Source organism: Musa acuminata, chromosome BXJ2-8, assembly GCF_036884655.1.
Source record: "Musa acuminata AAA Group cultivar baxijiao chromosome BXJ2-8, Cavendish_Baxijiao_AAA, whole genome shotgun sequence".
Taxonomy (NCBI): domain Eukaryota; kingdom Viridiplantae; phylum Streptophyta; class Magnoliopsida; order Zingiberales; family Musaceae; genus Musa; species Musa acuminata.
The window spans coordinates 326,418-345,840 of NC_088345.1; the positions used below are offsets into that span (position 1 = coordinate 326,418).

General features: G+C 36.2%; 1 protein-coding gene across 4 annotated transcripts; it reads right to left on the reverse strand.

Moving 5' to 3' along the window:
- Positions 1 to 1,189: 1,189 nt before the first annotated feature.
- LOC103994197 (putative inactive cysteine synthase 2) lies at positions 1,190 to 16,810 on the reverse strand. Of its 4 annotated transcripts, none has more exons than XM_065119368.1 (10): positions 16,516 to 16,810; positions 13,524 to 13,633; positions 13,390 to 13,447; positions 13,053 to 13,316; positions 12,804 to 12,941; positions 10,498 to 10,549; positions 10,354 to 10,406; positions 7,533 to 7,592; positions 7,301 to 7,381; positions 1,190 to 1,536 (listed from the first exon to the last, which is right to left on the reverse strand). In XM_065119368.1, exons 1-10 carry the CDS (start codon positions 16,714 to 16,716, stop codon positions 1,450 to 1,452), a joined length of 1,104 nt encoding a protein of 367 aa, XP_064975440.1. In that variant the 5' UTR covers positions 16,717 to 16,810; the 3' UTR covers positions 1,190 to 1,449. The 4 variants fall into 4 exon arrangements, with proteins under 4 accessions (XP_064975440.1, XP_009412800.1, XP_018685065.1 ...); XM_009414525.3 differs by having other exon boundaries at positions 10,354 to 10,403; positions 16,516 to 16,809; XM_018829520.2 differs by having other exon boundaries at positions 1,398 to 1,536; positions 7,301 to 7,365; positions 10,354 to 10,403.
- Positions 16,811 to 19,423: the final 2,613 nt, after the last annotated feature.

Sequence of the window (19,423 nt, forward strand, 5' to 3'; positions counted from 1 at the left end):
CAGCTTTCGACTCGCCTGGCTCGAGGATTGGATCAACGTTCCGCCCCGCCCCCAAATTCGAATCGGATTGGTCTCAATTTGCGAGTCCGAGCTTGACAGAGAATTGAAGGAATACATATCACCTATCGAGTGTAGGATTAAAACACGCGACATCTTTATCAATTTTTTCTACGATCGAAATAATTTGATTTAAATCAATATATAATTATGATGAATATAATGACATACATGGATCTCATATATAAAGATAGATATATTGATAAAATACTTGATATTGATTATCATGAATTAACATTATTTTGTAATTATTAATGAAAATGATTATGCATGTATAGGTTACAAATTGACATACTCCAAAGTTATAGTTGGTTCATTTATAACCAAATTGAGAAGCATATATCCAACAAAATAGTGTGTAGTTGGATGAACTTATGCCTTACCTTTCTCAAACTGTTTATTTGATAACTTGGTTGAGCTCAACTGTAAGTGGGTAACCAACAAAATGTAAATCCACATAGGCTCCAAATTTATGAATCTTCAATTTTGATAAAAGTTCAAACCTAAACTAAGTAAATGAATTTTCCAATTCAATTCGATTTCTTTTTCAACCTAGATTCGTTAAAAACAATATATAATTTAATTTTGATATGAAAGAAGAAATTGATTTAATTTAGGAGTTTGTCTTTAATACTTTTGAGGATGTGATGCTTTTCCATTATTATGATGGTTTTGAGGAAGCATCGTCAGCTACCAATGGAACAGCATCAAGTGGGAATTTTCTTTCAGCTTTATATATTTATTTTTTAAACAGAAACAACAGCCTTTCAGAAAAAAATATATATCTTCTTCAAGAAAAAGTTTGATAAATGTGGGCCTAAAGAATAATTTAAGTTCGTCACATGATTACTCGAAATATCCAAATAATGCATATACAAGTACAAACTTCACATGCGAGCGAGCATTAACGAATCTTAATTTGAAAGGGATTTCAAATGTCTAACTATTCCACAAAGCTCTAATAATTCTGGAAAAAAGTTTTTAAAAATCATACTTAACAATTTTCCTATAAGAAAAGCATCAAAACGAAAAGTCTTAGACAACATTATAGTGTTGCAATCAGTAATCATATCAATCATTCCTCAAAACAAAAAAAAATTTAAAGAAAACACAAAAGAGACTACCAGCAAAATGACAGAATATAAGCCTTAATCATGTGGATCATCCCCAGATTAACAAATGACACAGTAAGCCTTAAACAAGCTAATTTGATTCATACATAAACAAAATTGTTGCTGAAGCACCATCCGAAATACAGTTATATTATCCGCCAAACAGAGATACAATTCAATTGCGTAGTCAGATATGCCACAAGATTTGTGCTAGTGCCTTGCAGCGGTACCCTTTAGTTGTTCATGCTATAGTGATACAGTTTCCTTGACATTGAGAATATTACTTCTGAATCTTCCTGACTTCCTCATGTATAGAGTGAAAAAGAACTGTGGAGATGTACCTTTCACCAAAGCTCGGAAAAATAACCTGTATTTGTGGTTTATAGCATGAATGGACATTGTGTCGATGTCTGTCATTGTAGCATAGAAAATCTAAAAGAGAAAATGCACAATTCAAGTTGAATGCATAACAAAAAAGCATCTGCCTGGATTTTTTTTGTTGAGGATTTGAAGATCAATTTTCACATGTTATACCAAATTTATAGTAAATATATTAATTATGATTATCTTCATCCTGTCTTCTTATGTTGGATGAAGATAGTGCCCTTGAAGGTAGAGTGAAAAGAAGCAAAACGGAGAGAAGAGATTTGAGTATAGGTATAGGAAAGATAGAAGGGACAATAGTAAACAGGAACTCTAAATGAGGAGATTGCATTTGGAAGAATAATTTAATTCTGTATCTCAAGGGCTACGTAACTTGCCTATGGGAACTCTACTCCCAGGCATATACAATACCTGACATTCTCCCGAGTTTCAATGGAACTAGAAAAAGGAAATGTATTAAGTCGTTGGCTGTTTGTCAACGGTCCCAGCTCTCAGCCACACCATCAATAAACCAAACTTCTAGCAAATTTCCTTTACGTTTATCCCCTACTCCACCTAGCCGCGTTTGGTCCTGTTAGGACATTCCTAATGGATATTCAATCTAGAATGGTGCAGCTCTGGTCTGATTAGGAGTAGTAGCTGACCCATCAAACTTGGTGGTGTGTTAGCTAAGACGCTGTTTAAGGCCTCAAGTGATCTCTGACTATTGATTTGGCACTTGGGACCCTTACTGGACCATCCATGTGACTGGGACCTTAAGTATGTTATACTCCTATTGTGAAGGGTTGTTTTGAACTCTCTCTTAGCCCACGCTGGAAAAGACTTTGGCCGGCCCAAACATGACAAGAAAGAGATATATTCTCTTGCTTCTCACTGCTAACACTGAGGAAGAGGCTTGGAGCATTTCAAAATTTGCACCACAACCTTTTCACCAAGAGCAGACTGATTCTGCAAATAGCATATTTAGAAGAATTCTTTTTTTCTTTTCATGCGTGGAAATCTTAGAAAGAATCTTCATCATTTTATAGGATATCCGACCATCTAGCTTTCTGCAACAATACCTGGAAGTCTTGCATAGATGCATTTTTGTCGATATTTATTTTATGATCTTGTTGATTCTTTTAACCTACTTACTGATAGCATCCCAGATCAATTTAAAAATTCCATGCTAAAGTTGCCCATCTTTAGGCTGCTACCTGTAGCAGATGAACATTGTCATATGCCAGCTTAAACTCAGGTTTGTTTTCAGTCTACTAAAGCCTTCCACTGAGCAAGTACCAAGTATATTCATTTTAATAGATTATTGTGCAATTTGTTAGTCACTTTTTATAATTATGTTTTACCAGTGGTGGCTCCCTGTGCAGCCAACTAAAGCCTTTCTATAAGAAACTACCAAGTTAATTCATTTTAATAGACTATTGTACATCAATTTGTGAATCACTTTTTATAAGAAACATTCCTTAGAAAAAGCAGAAGGTTTTGTCCTTTTTCCAAGGAACACTCAAGTTTCATATTTTCTGGTGGAGCACCACTATATTTTAAAATCCCAACATTACCCTCTATTTTCCCTTCCGTCCCTTTACAAATAATTCTTTCCTAATACGATCCAATGAATTAAAAGTTGATAGGCAATTTATCCAAAAATCCCTTCACTATTGGCTTTTTAACAGACAGCTCCTTTTTACCTTGGGGGGTGCCCCTATTTTCCCATTTGAACGAAAATGCCCTCACTCTTTAGGTCAAATGACATCGGCACCAATGCAGAATTCATGATACCATTCTTTTCTGTTGAACCAGTTTGGTTCGATTCTTTTCTGTTCAGTCAATCCGATCTGCACATATATTCCAGATTTAACCCCGCCTCGATCGCCTCCTCTGACATAGGAGTGTCTTCAGAATTTAAATTCAGAGAAGTCAATATAATCACACTAATTGTTTAGTTTTTAATAAATCAAGAATACTCATTTCACACTAATTCTGAGATGATTTCTAATATATATATATATATATATATATATATATATATATATATATATATATATATATATATATATATATATATATATATATATATATAACATGAATTATACATCATTGGAAAGCTTATTGAGTCAGGAATCAAAGGCATCTTACAGAATTCGATTTGATTCTTGAAAAAGTTACCTAATGGGTGCTCTAGAAGAAAGTTTTCACAAATTGAAGTCCCTAGATGACACTGCATAGTCATGCTTGTTGCCATAAAATAGAAAAGGCATACATCTTTATGATGGGAAAATCTCAAAAGAAGAGAACATGAACGTAAAAGGATCTTATTTAATATGGGAGAAAAGGAAGAGGGAACTTTAGAAGAAACATGTTCCTAACAACTATAGGCAAGATGTTTTTCTTAAGTTTGATAACTTCAAACAAAAGGATCTTTCTATAGAAGAGTACACATCCTCCGCGTTCGAGTGGGATAGAGAACCAGAAACTTGGGTGGTCCAGCACTTCAATTTCAATCTTTGAATCTCGATAAAAGAAGCATACCATTTTCTCTAGTGCTCTATTGCCTGAAGAGACCACTTCAACCTCCACATCCTCCAAAAAGGATGAACTAGCCCCAAGCTATTAAGGCGGAAGAAGTCAGTGTCGAAAGATTGAATGATCAAACTAGTGACGTCTTCAATCTCAGAGTATAAGATGGACATGGGAAGGAACTTATTTTCACAACCTAGTGATGCTTAAGGATTGTTCTTTTTTGACGTGTTTAGGTATTATGATACAGTTCAGAGGCTAAAGCTTGATTTCTTAGAAGTCAAGGTCGTCGAGGTAAAAAGTTTGCCTTCTATAGAGGCTGAACGACCCTTGGCCTTCACCCACATTTTATGATTTCTTGTTGTTTTGAGTGATGGCACGCATGGTGACTCCTCATTGGTTCAGGTAAACTAGGCGCTAGAGGGAATCATCCTAGCACTAAAAATTGAAGCGAATCAATTTGGTAGATGGACAATTTATGGCTGCAATTGATGCACAGCAAAAAAGTGATCATGCCTCCAACATGAAGCAACCATGCTCAAGATGTAATCAAGTCATGCCTAAAGAAAAAGAAAACAATTTACTGGTTTGCCTTCTATAGAAGAAAAGGTCGCCGTGGTAAAAAGTTTGCCATCTATAGAGGCCGAGCGACTGTTAGCCTTCACCCACATGCTCTGATTTCTTGTTATTTCTAGTGATGGCACACATGGTGACTCCTCATGCCAATACACAAGGGTGCCATGAAGAAAAAGATAGCAATTTACCTGTTTTGATACCATTTGATTATTGATCTAATCTAATCACGGCTCAAATCTTTCTGCAAAATAGTTATAAAGAGGGAACTGAGAAAGGTGGGGGAAGGAATGACCAACGACTATAGAGGAAGGTGGGGCAAGGAGAGGGTGGCAGACGAAACTACAACTGCGAACTGATGAAGCTATAGCGGCGAACGAAGGCAGCAGACAACGTTGTCGATGACGGCGAACGGAGCTACAATGTCAGACAAAGCGAATGAAGGCAATAGAAGAGGTTGCCAACAGCAGTGGACAAAGCTACAACGACGGATGAGGTTTAGGGTTTAGATAAGCTATAGCAGCGGATGAGCTGCAGAGACGAACAAACTGCAACGGCGAACAAGCTGCAACAACGGACGAGCTGCAGTGGTGACGAATGAGATCAGACGAGGTTTCCGATGGCTACGGTTGAAGCGAACAAAGGCGAGGACGTAGGGTTTCACTTTCACCTCTACTTTCTTCCACAAGGTCAGGCAAGGGAGGGGGTTGGGGGGTGTCAGGTCACTACGTTAGTTGGTTCGATTGAACCAAGTTTAAATCAAACCACCTGACAAAGTACATCGATAAAGCACTGCTCCTGAGGGTTTTGCGAGGCGCTCGGGCCTAGCCTCACATCGTCCGAGCACCTTTTGAAATCACTGGTTACACGATAGTGGTTCATTCTTAAAACTTCTCGTCCAACCATTCCATAATTATAATTCTCCTATAAGAACCCTACCATTATGAAATGCTCTCTAGGTTTTACAAGTAGAAATTTTCACTCCATACTCTTTGAATCTACCACTTGAAATTAACTTAAGCATCAAAGAGTCCAATGACAAGAACAACCCGAGGTTGGACTCCCTTCTTAAGAGAGAACCCTCAATTCAATTCTTCTCTTTAATGTGATCCTCTACATATGAGCCAGGTTGAACTCGCTTCATTAAATATAAGCAAGCAGCCAAGAACAACCTTAACACGACCATTTGAAGAAAAGCAAAACTTCCTCTCAAGAAATTTGCCCATGAGAGAAAGGCTCCAAGTCTAAACAATTTTAGAAAATTGTTGCAAAAGGGGGCAATTGGAGAAGAAATGAAGAGAAAGATGGAAAGGGGCTGCTAGTAGAGAAGAAATAAGAGGAAACAAGGAATCAAGTGAGGAAAAGAAAATCAAGATGAGACTGATATTGGCGTTGGTCAGAAGGTTCACACATAGGTACTCACATTGGTGGCATTACAAGTAAGCACAATGAAAATATATGCAAGGCTTGCTATATCGCTCGAGTCGGTATGGTATGAGCAGTATGTATCGATCTGACTCGCCACCGAGACATAGCTCACCCGAGCCCACCCTAACAGACCATATGTTGATACACCGGTACAGATCAATACATATCGTACTGACAAATCTCTAAGATGGGTCTAGTACCCAAAATGGTCAAATTATCATAAATGTACTAGTTATGTTATGTACTTGGACCAAGCAAAATTGCTTTATCTACATGTCAATTCGAGGTTGGACAATATAAACTTCTCGGTATGGACTAGTCCAACTATACCAATATTCTTGGTCCTAAATAGTAAATACCAATAACTTTGCATGCATTTATAGTCACAAAAAGGAAAACTTCGCTTTTTACATATTATTAACATAAGAAGCTTGTCTTTTGAAAGAATTTTCCTGCCAAATTTTTTTTTATTTTTGGATGACATTTATCATTATATTTAATTTCCAAAAGTAATTTTCACATTTGACTTGGGATCAAGAATACATTTCGAGAAATGTCCAACATGCATCACACTAGTACATACCATGATATGAAGAAGACAAGCGGAGAGGATGAGGAGAGAAAGACGAGGGAAGGATGCGGCAAAGTAAACGAAGAGGAGAGGAGGCAATGGCAATGATTGAAGTGGTCGATGAGGAGAGGAGCATTGATTCTACCAAATGGGTTGATGGATGATGGGAGTTTAGGATTTTTATTAGGGTAAAAAAATTGAGAAAAGGAACCAGACAATAAGCTCAGTTTACAAGCTCATTGCGAAGTAAGCCTTTTATCACATGTGGATTGATGGTCGTATTCAGTTCATGGGCGAACCGGTATGTAGCCACTAATTGTTCTTCCAAGGGGTCACACAACAAACGCCAATTTTCATGCAGGGACCATTATGTGAGAATGGAATATGTGTAATAACTTACAAACTAGATTTTCTCACATGCATCACATTATACCCTCCTAATTGCGGTATTAATTAATAAGGGCTTTCTGCTTTCTATGTTTTTCCAAGCTTGTTCTCCCAGCATAAGACAACGTCCTTTGGACACAAAAAGTAGACTACAAAATGTGCATTACATGAGTTGCAGAAAATTTGAAAAGCATGCTTATCTTTTAGGAAACCCATTAACTTTATGCTATATTGGAAGAAAAGCAATGTGAAGAGGGAAGATGTGTTTCATTACCGCAATCAACTTTCCAGCATTTTCAGGTCTTTTAGCCACATGGATGGCAGCAGCAGCAGCAGCTCCTGAAGATATACCAATCTGAAAATGATATTATTATGAATATTTCGATGACTTGCACAAAGTAAAATTGCTAGAATCAGCAAAAACTAGTATGCTTCTTATTCTTGTAAGATATGGATCGTCCATAAAGAAATTAATCTTCAAACAATTAGAGACCAGACATAATTACCAGTAAACCTTCCTCCAATGCCAACATCCTTGCAACTTCAATGGCTTCAGTAGTTGTAACCTAGGATTAAAGAAACAACTCGATTGGTGCTAAGATGTCATAAAGTTAAATAGGAAAGAAATAGAATAGAACCAACTTCACCTAGAACATCAAGACTAAATAGAAACCAGCTCTTTCATCTTGTGCCAGTGCCACAACAAGAATATGCAAGTCCAGGAATATGAATTACAAAGGATTCTATTTAAATTATTTACATAGTGCAGAAAATCTAAAATTAGTGACAAATGGAGAGTAATTTTTGGGTTCCCTAATCGGAAGATATGTTAACAAAAAAAGAAAGTTCATGTTATCAGTGTAAAAGCAAATAAAATGATGATTTACACAACCACTATGTTGTACAAATTGAAAATATTTTGCAGATTTTGCCTTTTCTGTACTTGATCAATACAAATATCACATTTTTTTATAAAAAAAGAAAATTATGCCTACTTCAAATGTTGAAAATAATCATTTCAATGTCTTAAATCAAGCTAGACCATTCTGACACAAAAAATGTGGATCATCTGTTTGGAAGTTTTACCCAGAGAAAAGAACGTTTTCTGGAAATTGACAGAATCTTCAATTCAAGAAAATTCTATGTATGGCAGTCAACACAAACCGTTGATGAGCTGCTTGTTATACATCAAGGGCATAGGCAGACATAAACATGACACCATAGAGACATGTGGGCATGACAAATCTTGTCAAAGTATTTTTATCTTTTGTGCAAAGGTAAATTGTAAAGACAAAACTCAATTGACCTTGCTATTAATAGTCAAGGTCTTCGACAACTAAACAAGCTGACATCTTTAGAAATTTGTCCAATTGAGACTTCAGACCTCTAGTACACAACCACAAGGCCTCGCTCGCTATCTTGTAGAAGTAGGATAGAACACAACATAGATATGACAATTGATAAAATATACAATTTCTTTTTATTGTTATAGACTTGTACCTTGTAAAATTTAAGCAATCTATGATCATCATATATAATTCAATCCATCTATCAAGTCAAAAATTCACAAAAATACCTTAAATCTATATAAAAACATTGATTCAATCAAAAGCTTGATTTAAAAATCCAAGCATACTGGTCAGTCCAAACTGGTATTTGTCAGTCCAACAACCATAGTCTTGACTACTGTAATCCTAGTCTGGCTGGTACTAGGAGATCATCTTATTAACCCACTAAACCATATCCATACATGGTCAAACTTGGTGGTGGCCTAACTAAGATGATATATGCACTAAATAATCTGATCCTTTGCAGTGGGACATAAACCCTACTTTGAGCTGCCTATATATGGTAGGGATGCCTGAATTTTGACTCTCCATTTGAAAGGTTGTGGTTAAACTCTTTAACTCCCGTTGCCAAGACCAGAGTCAGCCCAAATAGGACTAGAGTGTGGTCACTGGCCTTTTTTTCTCAAATTAGTTCAGATGATACCAACCAGCATGAATCAATCCGCCCAGCAACCAATATGGCCGGTCGGAGGAGATGGCCTCCGGAACTTCCAACTCAATTCAAACTCCAAATCACACTTGCAGAAAATTCCAGAGAAGAGAAGGTTTCCTAGAAGTTTAGGTCTTAATGGGTCATGGATGAGTAATGGGAGCATGAATAAGATTGGGCAACCAATTAACATACGACTTTTCTTTTTCTAGTCCGATTAGCTGTCAAGAATGGATTAGCTAAAACTATATAGAAGCTTGAATGAAAACGTCAGTACTATATTAGGTGAGGGGAATTTGCGAAAAGGTGTGCTACGTAGCCCATAAGACATAAAACAGAAGTATCTTGCAAGAAAATTTCCTCTTCAAAATTCCTCTGTACTCGCTCCTAGAACCTTTCATCTCCATTCTCAACGTGTTCTCTTTTTTCTCCCACTTTTATCTTGATTCTCTATCTTCGAAGAATATTTTCTTTCCTCGAAGCAAGAAAACACTTGATTGAAGGCAAATATCCTAATAATCCTTGGTCTAGAGTAAAGAAAAAATTAACAAAAGCTTGAGGTCAAATAGCATAGATTAAGAAAGGCAAAGTTCCTCTAAAATAAAATATTGAGCCTAGGTTAAAAAGACAAGAAAGGCTCAACTTAGTTGACCAACTCATGTCTGAGTACGATTGGTCTCAATGGATGCAATTAAGAATTAGGCAAAAGCAACCACCTCGATGCATTTATAGTCGCCCACAATATCAATCATTATGGTGCTAACACACACACACCAGTCCCCTTTTTAATACTCCATTGCAGCATTCATAGGCAAAAAAAATCAGCCCTACTGCCTTTTAGAAGAATGAATCTAAGTGCACTTAAATACAGTTTTTGCCAACATTAATAACTTGTGAATTAGAGTTAAACAAGCATCTATTTTCTTACAAGCCAAACCTGATTCTAGAAAATAAAATAAAAAAATTAAAGAACTTATTTATAATTTATAATTTATTTATAAAAGTATTATTATAATTTATAATAAGTAATTTGGATCTGAAATCAATCAGCTGGGACAAATTACAGGTGAACGCATATGTTCACCTATTTTCTTAGAAGATTCTTCAACCAAGGTCAATCCTAGAGTCAAATCCAACTGTAAAACCATAGTTGGAGTTGCCTCTGATTGACCCACACAGTAATTATCAAAATAATTCCAAAGTAGAATTCAATTGTCAACAAAAGTGTTGGACATTTACCAAGTGAGCGAAGATTAATGCTTTAGAAGATCTAACAATGTACATTGGGGAGAATATCATGTAATGTGAGTTAAAATAAGACTTCCTAACCTTTATGACCTCATCAAGTAACGTAACGTCCAAGATACTTGGTACATAACCTGCTTTAAATTATCAGAAACAATCAGTGAGCACATGAAGAAAATACCAGAAAAGAAACCACATTTTCTATAGGCAATATCATTTAGCATTTACCTGGATTGTCCCCACAAATAACACTAGTTTCAGCAGGTTCTACTCCAATTACCTAGATTAAATTTTCCAGAAACATTAGTGCAACAATGCAATGTCCTTAAGAAGCAGAGAAATAACATAAAACCTTGCATAATGCAAAACTCATTTTCAAGCAACACGCAAGATATTAGGCAATGCTACTGAAAAATTTCACATTATACATGGTTAAACAAACCATATAAAAGGTGAATATAAAGAATAAAACCTGAAAGCAAATTATGTTGGACAGCCACATGGGTTTGTGATGTCAAATATCGTTATGCAAAAGTTAAATTGCCAGTGTCTCCCTGCATCAATGAAGTCACTGATGCTGGATAGTGATTTGTGAAAATACTTTCAAGGTGGCTCAAAGAAAGAAACCACCTCTAATTAACTGAATATAGTGGATACCAAAGCTGTTAAAGTGATAACAAGTTGTTTGAGTGGTGATGTTCAATTCACGTCAAGTATATAAAAAGAATTATTAGCAAAACTTTAATGAATGTCAAAGCTATAACAAATATCATGCAAAAAGTTGATAAAATCAGAACTGCAGAACTACAATACATTGCTAGAACCTACAACATAAAACTAAACATGTTAACAACATCTCAAAAAATTATTTTGAATGAAAATGGTCAAAATTTGGGTTTTCTTAGAGTCTAAGCAATGATATATGTCTCAAGGGAAGCATTGGCATACAACCACAAGAACACAAATCCACGAAGCCAAAAGCTAATATTAACAAGGATCCAGGCATATCTTAAAGCCAAGATGTGGCAAGATTTATAAAGATCACAGTAGTATTCTAAAATGTGACAAAGGCATATATGCATATGCGAGCATAAGACGAGCAGCATGTACCGATCCGAGCCTGAACCCATGTGCAAACTGCCCTCATTTCGACCAGTCCAATCTAACCCATTAAAAATAGAAAAAACACCTATTTAACTCATCAACCGCTGGTTTACATGAGCCATTTTTGTCGTGCACACCCTGCAAGTCGCCTACTATCTCCCATCGAAATCATGTATGCTTCCTCCTCTTCATCCCCACTTTCTCTTCTTTATTCATCTTCCTCCTTCCAATTCCTCTATCGCCTCAGCCAGACCCATCTTCTCTAGCATCCAATGAGAACTGAGGAAATGAATTTATTCTAAAGATTATGTTCCCAACGTATAACAGTGACCATTTATAACACGAAATACAAATTTGTAAACCTCTTATTCCTCTTTCATCCTCCTTCCAGCCAGAATTTGGATATTTATCGACTCTAAGAATGAGGTTTGGCAGTAACTTCATGGAATATAAAGAAAAACCACCATGAAATCTTTTAGCAGTGAATTAGCCATCAATTGACCCAATGCAAAATACAAACTATTTCATTTATAAGGACCAAGGGACTTAAACCACAGGTAATTAAATTGCTCAGACTTACCTCTAAATAGTACATAAAATCAAATTTTAATATGGCCGAGTTAGACCAAACTAATTCAATCAACGTAGACCTGAATTAGAATCTGTTAGACTAGCATAGACTAAATAAAATATGTGCACCAGTGCTAATCATAGATTCATTTGTCGGTGAATTGAAATATGAAGATCACATGTATCAACCTTCACCACATGTTCTTAAAAACATGTATTTGATACTTAAGCTTTCAACATTTAACAAAGTTTATTTAATTTGCAGATAATTTTTCTTTACAATATTGATTTGTATGTGATAGTGCATTACATAAATGCAAGGTTTGCTCATTATAAAAAAAGTAGCTAGTGCCATCATATATAGTTGAGCTCCAACTTATATTCAATTAATGATAAAATATGCAGCTTGCACTTTCTTGGATTTACCAGGTATCAATACATGTTAAAACGTTTTCCCTCTTCATTTTCTTTTTTTTTTTTACAAAAATACTAAAAGAATCATTAACCAATATCAAGTATACAATAGAGAACCTCTTAGGCTCCTAGAGGAAAAAAAACGGGGAACTATTATTGCTTCTTGAACCAGGATAATGTCAACAAACTATCAAAAAGATCATGTCAATGAAGAAGCGATTATCCCATATTGCATATTCTACTCTTGTTAACAACTCAAAAAGATGGCATATAGTTGTTACAGTTGGACCCTAAAGTTAACAGGAAGCATTATCTAGCAAGATCTTTACTTTCCTATGAAATATTCTTAAAGGACAAATTGACTGCACTGTGACAGATTATTGGTTTCCGCATGCGAAGAGTGGATAAAGAATAAAACATAAGATTCGGCCAAGAGTATTTCAGACCTTGATATGCTTGTTCATCATTTTAAGATAACGTCCTGCACCTGTGATAGTACCACCTGTTCCAATGCTCGCAATAAATATGTCAACACCACCCATAGTGTCCTCCCATATCTCTGGGCCTGTGGTTTCAAAGTGGATCTGTATATTAAAAGCTATGTATGAATTATAATAAAAGCCACTCGTCTACATATAATATACTTCAAACATCATAATAAAGAAAAGGAAAATCAATCCATCTGAGTCAAGAACCTTTGTATTAACTGGATTGTCAAACTGCCGAAACATGTATGCATTTGGTGTCCTGCTAACTATTTCTTCAGCTTTGTCCACTGCTCCTTTAATCCCTTTATCAGGATCTGTTAGAACAATATCTGCTCCAAATGAACGAAGGAGTACACGTCTCTCCAGATTAATTGATGCAGGCATAGTTGCTATAAGCTTATATCCCCTAGCAGCAGCTGCAAATGCAATACCAACTCCAGTATTTCCACTAGTCGGTTCAACTAAAATGCTCTGCAAAGGATAACATATACACCATCTTTAAAGGAATTCATAGTTTTAGGTAAAACAAGCAAATAAAAAATACCTTCCTCGGAAAAATTAGCCCCCTTTCTTCGGCATCATTTATCATGCTATATCCAATCCTAAGGGATAAAATGATAAGAACTAAGTTAATCAGAAGCATCAGCTGAAAAGAGCTAAAGTGCAAAAGCAAGTTACCTGTCTTTGACACTTCGACAAGGTTCCATGGACTCAAGTTTCGCGGCAATGTTAGCAACACAACCTTCAACGACTTTGTTAAGATAAATCATAGGCGTCTTCCCAATTAACTGATAGCAAGTATAAATAAAAGATATGAGGTCACAGAGGCTTAGGCACCGAACAGAAACTTCAGCAATTCCATCACTTTTTTATGTCATTTCTTTATTACAAAAATATGTTTCAACAATCTTTAGTACACCACTGAGGCTATCTGAAGTCATGACCAAAGAGTTCATATCGCTATATTGTTAAGCATGATGCAGTAATTAGGAAGGTCACTTCCAAATACTTGGATCTTCCTTCATTCCTTTTAGAACTATATTCAGCCAAAGCCACTTGACATAATAACAGAATGGCACTCAAAACCCCAACAAACCAGACAATTGTAATTAGATAGGTGAATCAAGTTGAAATTTTTTTTTTGTTAATCCCAACAAGATTTTCCATGAGTTCTGTAATCAAAGAAATCTTTGTAAACGAAGGGCGACGATCCACAAGGAGTGCGGGCTAGGGGATGGTCATCAGCAATAATCACAAGCTGGGGGGGCAACGGTCGATGATAGGGAGCTGGGGAGCATTTATAGTGGTAGGGTGCGTAGGTGATGATCGTAGGGTATGTGGAGAAGGGAAAAAAAGAAAGGGTAAATTCAAAATTAGAGGGTTATAAATACTAAAATATTATTTTACTAGTTTTTTAAGGGATTGCGAATAGTAAGGAGGTTGTCAATACTAAAAAAGGGGCTCCAAATATTAAGCTCCTAAGTAATTGACATTAGAGTTTATAGTCCTTTATAATAGAACAATATACAATATACAGGTTCGTTTTGTTTGAGATCTAGTGATATTTGAGATACTCTATTCAGACAAAATTATCATATCACCTTGTTTGTTAGCTCACAAAATTTTTTTGATAGCTCAAATACTGCAAAAAAAAATTTAGCAAATTTAACTCCTATTAAGTAGGTTTCATTCAAAATTCATCATCAACCACCTCATTCCATACTTCTATCAATTATCTTCAGTTTTCAACAAGCAGGCAAGAGCATACGAAAGCTAGCAGTGAGCAAGATTCAATGTTTGTATGGACTCGAAGATAAAGTAGATGACAAACCAAGTAACATTGAGTCAAGGCATTGTCCCTATGTGAATTTCTACATCAAATACATGCACACAATGATAATTATAAATGAAACTGACGATGCTTTATACCTTTGTTATTGTCCTCTTCGCCATTGGGAATATCATCTACATCCTTTATCATGAGATATGGCTACACATGAATTCAAAATATATGAACTCTACCATCCATCAATTGTTTTCAAGCCTTCTTAAAGATAACATCATTGTCAGTAATTGTCTGCACTACAAACTTGGGTTCAATCTCATCTACCACAACCTCCATAGACCCTAGATGTACCATGTATTGTATCTAATTTGATGCATCAATTGATTTCTGAGAAACCATTTTTTTGTTATAGCATACCAAAAGGTTTATGATACTCATCTTGGTAGGGTCAGACCAATTGTTGCATATACATATCACAACATATAGGTCTCATTGCTTCTTAAAAGAACAATTCAGTCCATGATCTCATCGATCTTCTTATCAAGATATACGCCGAGGATCTCATTTGGTGGGGACTATACTCTAGAACCATACTTTAAATGATGGACGTCATGGATTGATGGTAAGGTCCTCGAACTACATTTAGCAGGGATGTAATTAAATTGGATAATTTTACAATTACCCATCCAATATTATTGTTTTTTCTCCCTCATATGCATTAATGATCTTGGTGGCTAATTTTGCAATCTAAGGTGGTAAAGTTTTGAGATCTAGATCCATAATATCAAGATATCAAGAGCTGGCCTCCTATTAATTTTGGATGAAAATGAATCATATACCACCTACTTGGGGACACCTCATATTAGTTGTGATGCCCAGGAACCAACGAGCTGCCTTAGGCTAGCAATTTTGTTTAACCTTTATGCATTACTACCTTGATGTGAACAATAATTTTTCCGGATCTTGAGATTGAATCCTCTTCTTGTGCCAAACAACCATAATGACCCTTGATGAGTTTAGAAGGGAGCTAAGAGTGAATTTGATGTGTTTTGAGAGAAATTTTAAAGAGAATAAGAGTGACAAAGAGGGATCGAGAGAGAGAGAGAGAGACAGAGAGGAGAAGAAAGGGACTTGTAGGGGGGCTATTCATAACCACCCAAAACAGTCTCTCTCTCTCTCTCTCTCTCTCTCTCTCTCTCTCTCTCTCTCTCGGTAATAGATCAGTGCATATAGTTTGACGTCAGTTTAAACATTTTAAGATGTCTCATCAAGATATCTTGTTTCCATTTCTTTAAGAAAATATGAAAATTCATTAGCTTCCCTCTAAGGGGTGATAAAAAAAGAACAGGAAACATCAGAGTAGGAGCTTCAGCTCCCCACTTCAAAATGTTACCCATCCTATGAGCAAAATTCATTATCCTTCTATAAGTTGCTCCTTTTTCCTATGCAAGAATTCTACTACAACTTGTTTTTGTCCAACATAGTCTTGGCTACACAAGGCACCAAACCAAAGTTGGGCTGATTGTACCCCAGGAACATGCTCACAGATCAAGAACGAGAAGGCTTCAATTATGCATTTAGGATACTGCTACTTAAACCTCCATCTCTGAGCATATTTTTCTTTGTTTCACTTTTTTTTTTTTTCCTAAAGGTTTTGCATGGACCTTGGAAATATTTCTGTATTCAAAAGCACTGTACCAATATTTTCTAGCAGTAAAAGCTTCCAAATCAAATAGCAGTCTTAGATTGCTGGTTAGCACATGAATACTCTTTTTATTTCTGTAACATTATGACTCGGACAAAGCCTACAAAAGAAATGCTTACTTTCCTAGCTTATTCTAATAATATATGTAGAGCTCATTAAACAATGAAGCTGAATGTGACCTGGGTGACGTCCTCGGCGATGTTGACGGTCTCAACCTCCGCCGTCGAGCGAAGAGAGACGGCTATGGCGGAGCCGGCGACGGGCTTATTCTCGATGATGCCATCGAACGAGACACGGCCGGAGAGAGAGGGTCTGGAGGGGAAAAAGCGAGAGCGGTGGGGGGAGGAGAGGGGAAGGATCGAGGCGGAGAGGAACGCCATAAGCGCGGCGTTTATGGAAGGGTTTTGAGAAGACGGGAGAGTTTTATCGCTTCGAGGTAGAGACTTGTGGATAGAGAACCGCCCGAAGGCGGTGCCCGTGCGGTTTATATCGCTTGCACAATAATATATCTCAGCATTTCGTTCGAAACGGGTATTTATCGCTTTTTTTTTTATTTATTTCAAAATCCCTCTATCATTTTATAAATCCAAAAAATATTTCTTATAAGACTCGACATAATTTTTTCACACAAATACCCTAATATTATTATACAATCAGTTACAGTATTTTAAATACTATAATTAAGAAATTAAATCGGTTCACCCTATTTACTTTATCCAAAATCGGGTTCGCAAACACACGAGTGAACCTATTGTGGAACGCCATTGTGATCTATCTTATACCATGAATTACAAATAATTTATCGTGGGATCAAACTTTGTGAGCTGATACTAGTGATTTTTGAGTGAAGTAGTTTTGGTTGTAATTCATGAGATCTAATACGGCATATTTGGACCCCCAAGATACGTAATGTCAGAATCCGTATTAAGGCATTGCTCGACCTCGAGAATCCCGAGACGACGACGCCCCCAAGACACGCTATGTCAAAATACGTATTAAGGCATTGCTCGACCTCGGAAATCCCGAAACGACGTCGCCCCCAAGACACGCCAAGTTAGAATCCATGCTAAGGCACTGCTCGGCACATCCACCATGCCAATCTACGTATGACCGACCCACGTACAGTAATATAAAGACCTACAGCCAGCATCCGGCAAAAAAGAAAAAAAATTAATTGATCACTCAACTGACTTGCTCGTCGGAGGGGTCTCGTCGGGTGATTCCGACGGGGGCCATTTTTGTAGGAAAATACAATCACCTCACGAAGACGAGCTGCCAACCACCCCAAAGAATGAGAGACGCAGTTCGGCATACACGGCGTCCGGATCGACGCACCAAGGAACACTGATTAACACCCTGTCGCGAGGGCCCGATCGACCTCGGCACCCAGCTTAGCCGCACAGAAGACTTCCGACATCAACCCGTGAACCAGGCTGTACTGACTCATCAACCACGACACATTTGTTCACTAACAAGATCTAATATGGTCGAAAAGTTTGAAAACAATATTGGAATGTAATTCATGAGATAACGAGAGTTGCAATTGTTTTGGATCTAAAACTAAAAAAGATTTAGAAGCTGAAACCATTATTTAATGGTTAATAGGTTTTGATGGCAATGAGTCCATTCCTCTTACAACTTACGTCCGTGAGGATACAGCTCGCGACCATGGAGTTAATAGGTTTCACATGTCTTGGACATTATTTAATATATAATCATTACAATCCCCACCAACATATCATTATAAGAATGATGGTACGTGTTGATGCATTATCTATTAAATCAGTACCATGTTGACATTAACTAATATGCTACGGAAGTCGACGTCCATAGATATCTTGACTTTAGGTTTTTAGGTGTCCTGAACATGATTTTAAAGACTAATTAGTTTTTATCCCATGGATATAGAATGACACATGTCGGTATATTATTTATTATATTAGTATCATATTTGCATCTACTAATATAGGGGTAAGGAAGTAACCGATACGTAAGTACTATATAATCGATACCTTAATGTCACGCGATCGATACCACAATGTCTTATATGATCTTGGTCAATATTTTAGCATGAGATCGAATTAACCAAACGTTATAATATCTTAGATTTGGTGCATCATGATCTCGATTAAGTTTGAAAGAAATGCATCACCCTCTTCGTAATTAATGTTGATCACCAGAGTAATGATAGTAAAAGTTTACTAAAAAAAAAAGGCTCTCCAAGTATACCCCTTTGGATACATCTGATAATATAGTATAAAACCTAAGATGAATCCTTCAAATTCCCAACTAATTTAAGCATTAAAAAAATATTCTCATTGTCGATTGAAATCAACCTGAGACAACGTTAATATTTAAGTTCGACAAATTCTCAAGAAAAATATTCACTAGAGTGTTCTTATGAGTTTTTTTTTTAATATTTTTTCTCCGATTCAAACATTCTAAACCAACAACCAATATTTTTGTATAAGATTATAATGTATATTTGGAGGTATAAAAAATACTATAGCTAATATAAAAAAGTATGATTTGTTTACATATTTTTATTCCCAAACCAATAAGAAAATTAATTTGTATTATGTTTTGAGTCATCATATATTTATAAAAAAATACTAATAACTTTATGCAAAAAAATATAATAATTGGATCACACCCGTGGAGTAGTCAAAAGAAAAGAAAAGAAAAAGCTACGATGAATATTCAATAATAAAAGTATTTTTGGATCAAGAGAAAGAATGTTGGAGAGAAAATAAAAAAGGAAAGATACCTTTCAAGAAAAACCTAACAAGTCGATGGGATTTTCGTGGGAATCGGCTCATTGGATTTAAAAGTTGCAATTTCTTAATTTTTTGCTGAGAAAAAAACACAAAAAGAAAACTCAAAAGAATTTAGAGAGAGAGAGAGAGACGGTACAGATATGTTGGATCTACAAAACCTTTTCCCCAACACCCGAATCAACTGTGCAAACCATTTGTGCCCACAGGCGTACAATTTGCTCGAGAGCGGTACTTTTTTTTGTCCTTCCTGCCTTTGTAATTGGAGGGACCCTTGATAGATATAGGAGGCGTTCACAACACAAAATAAACA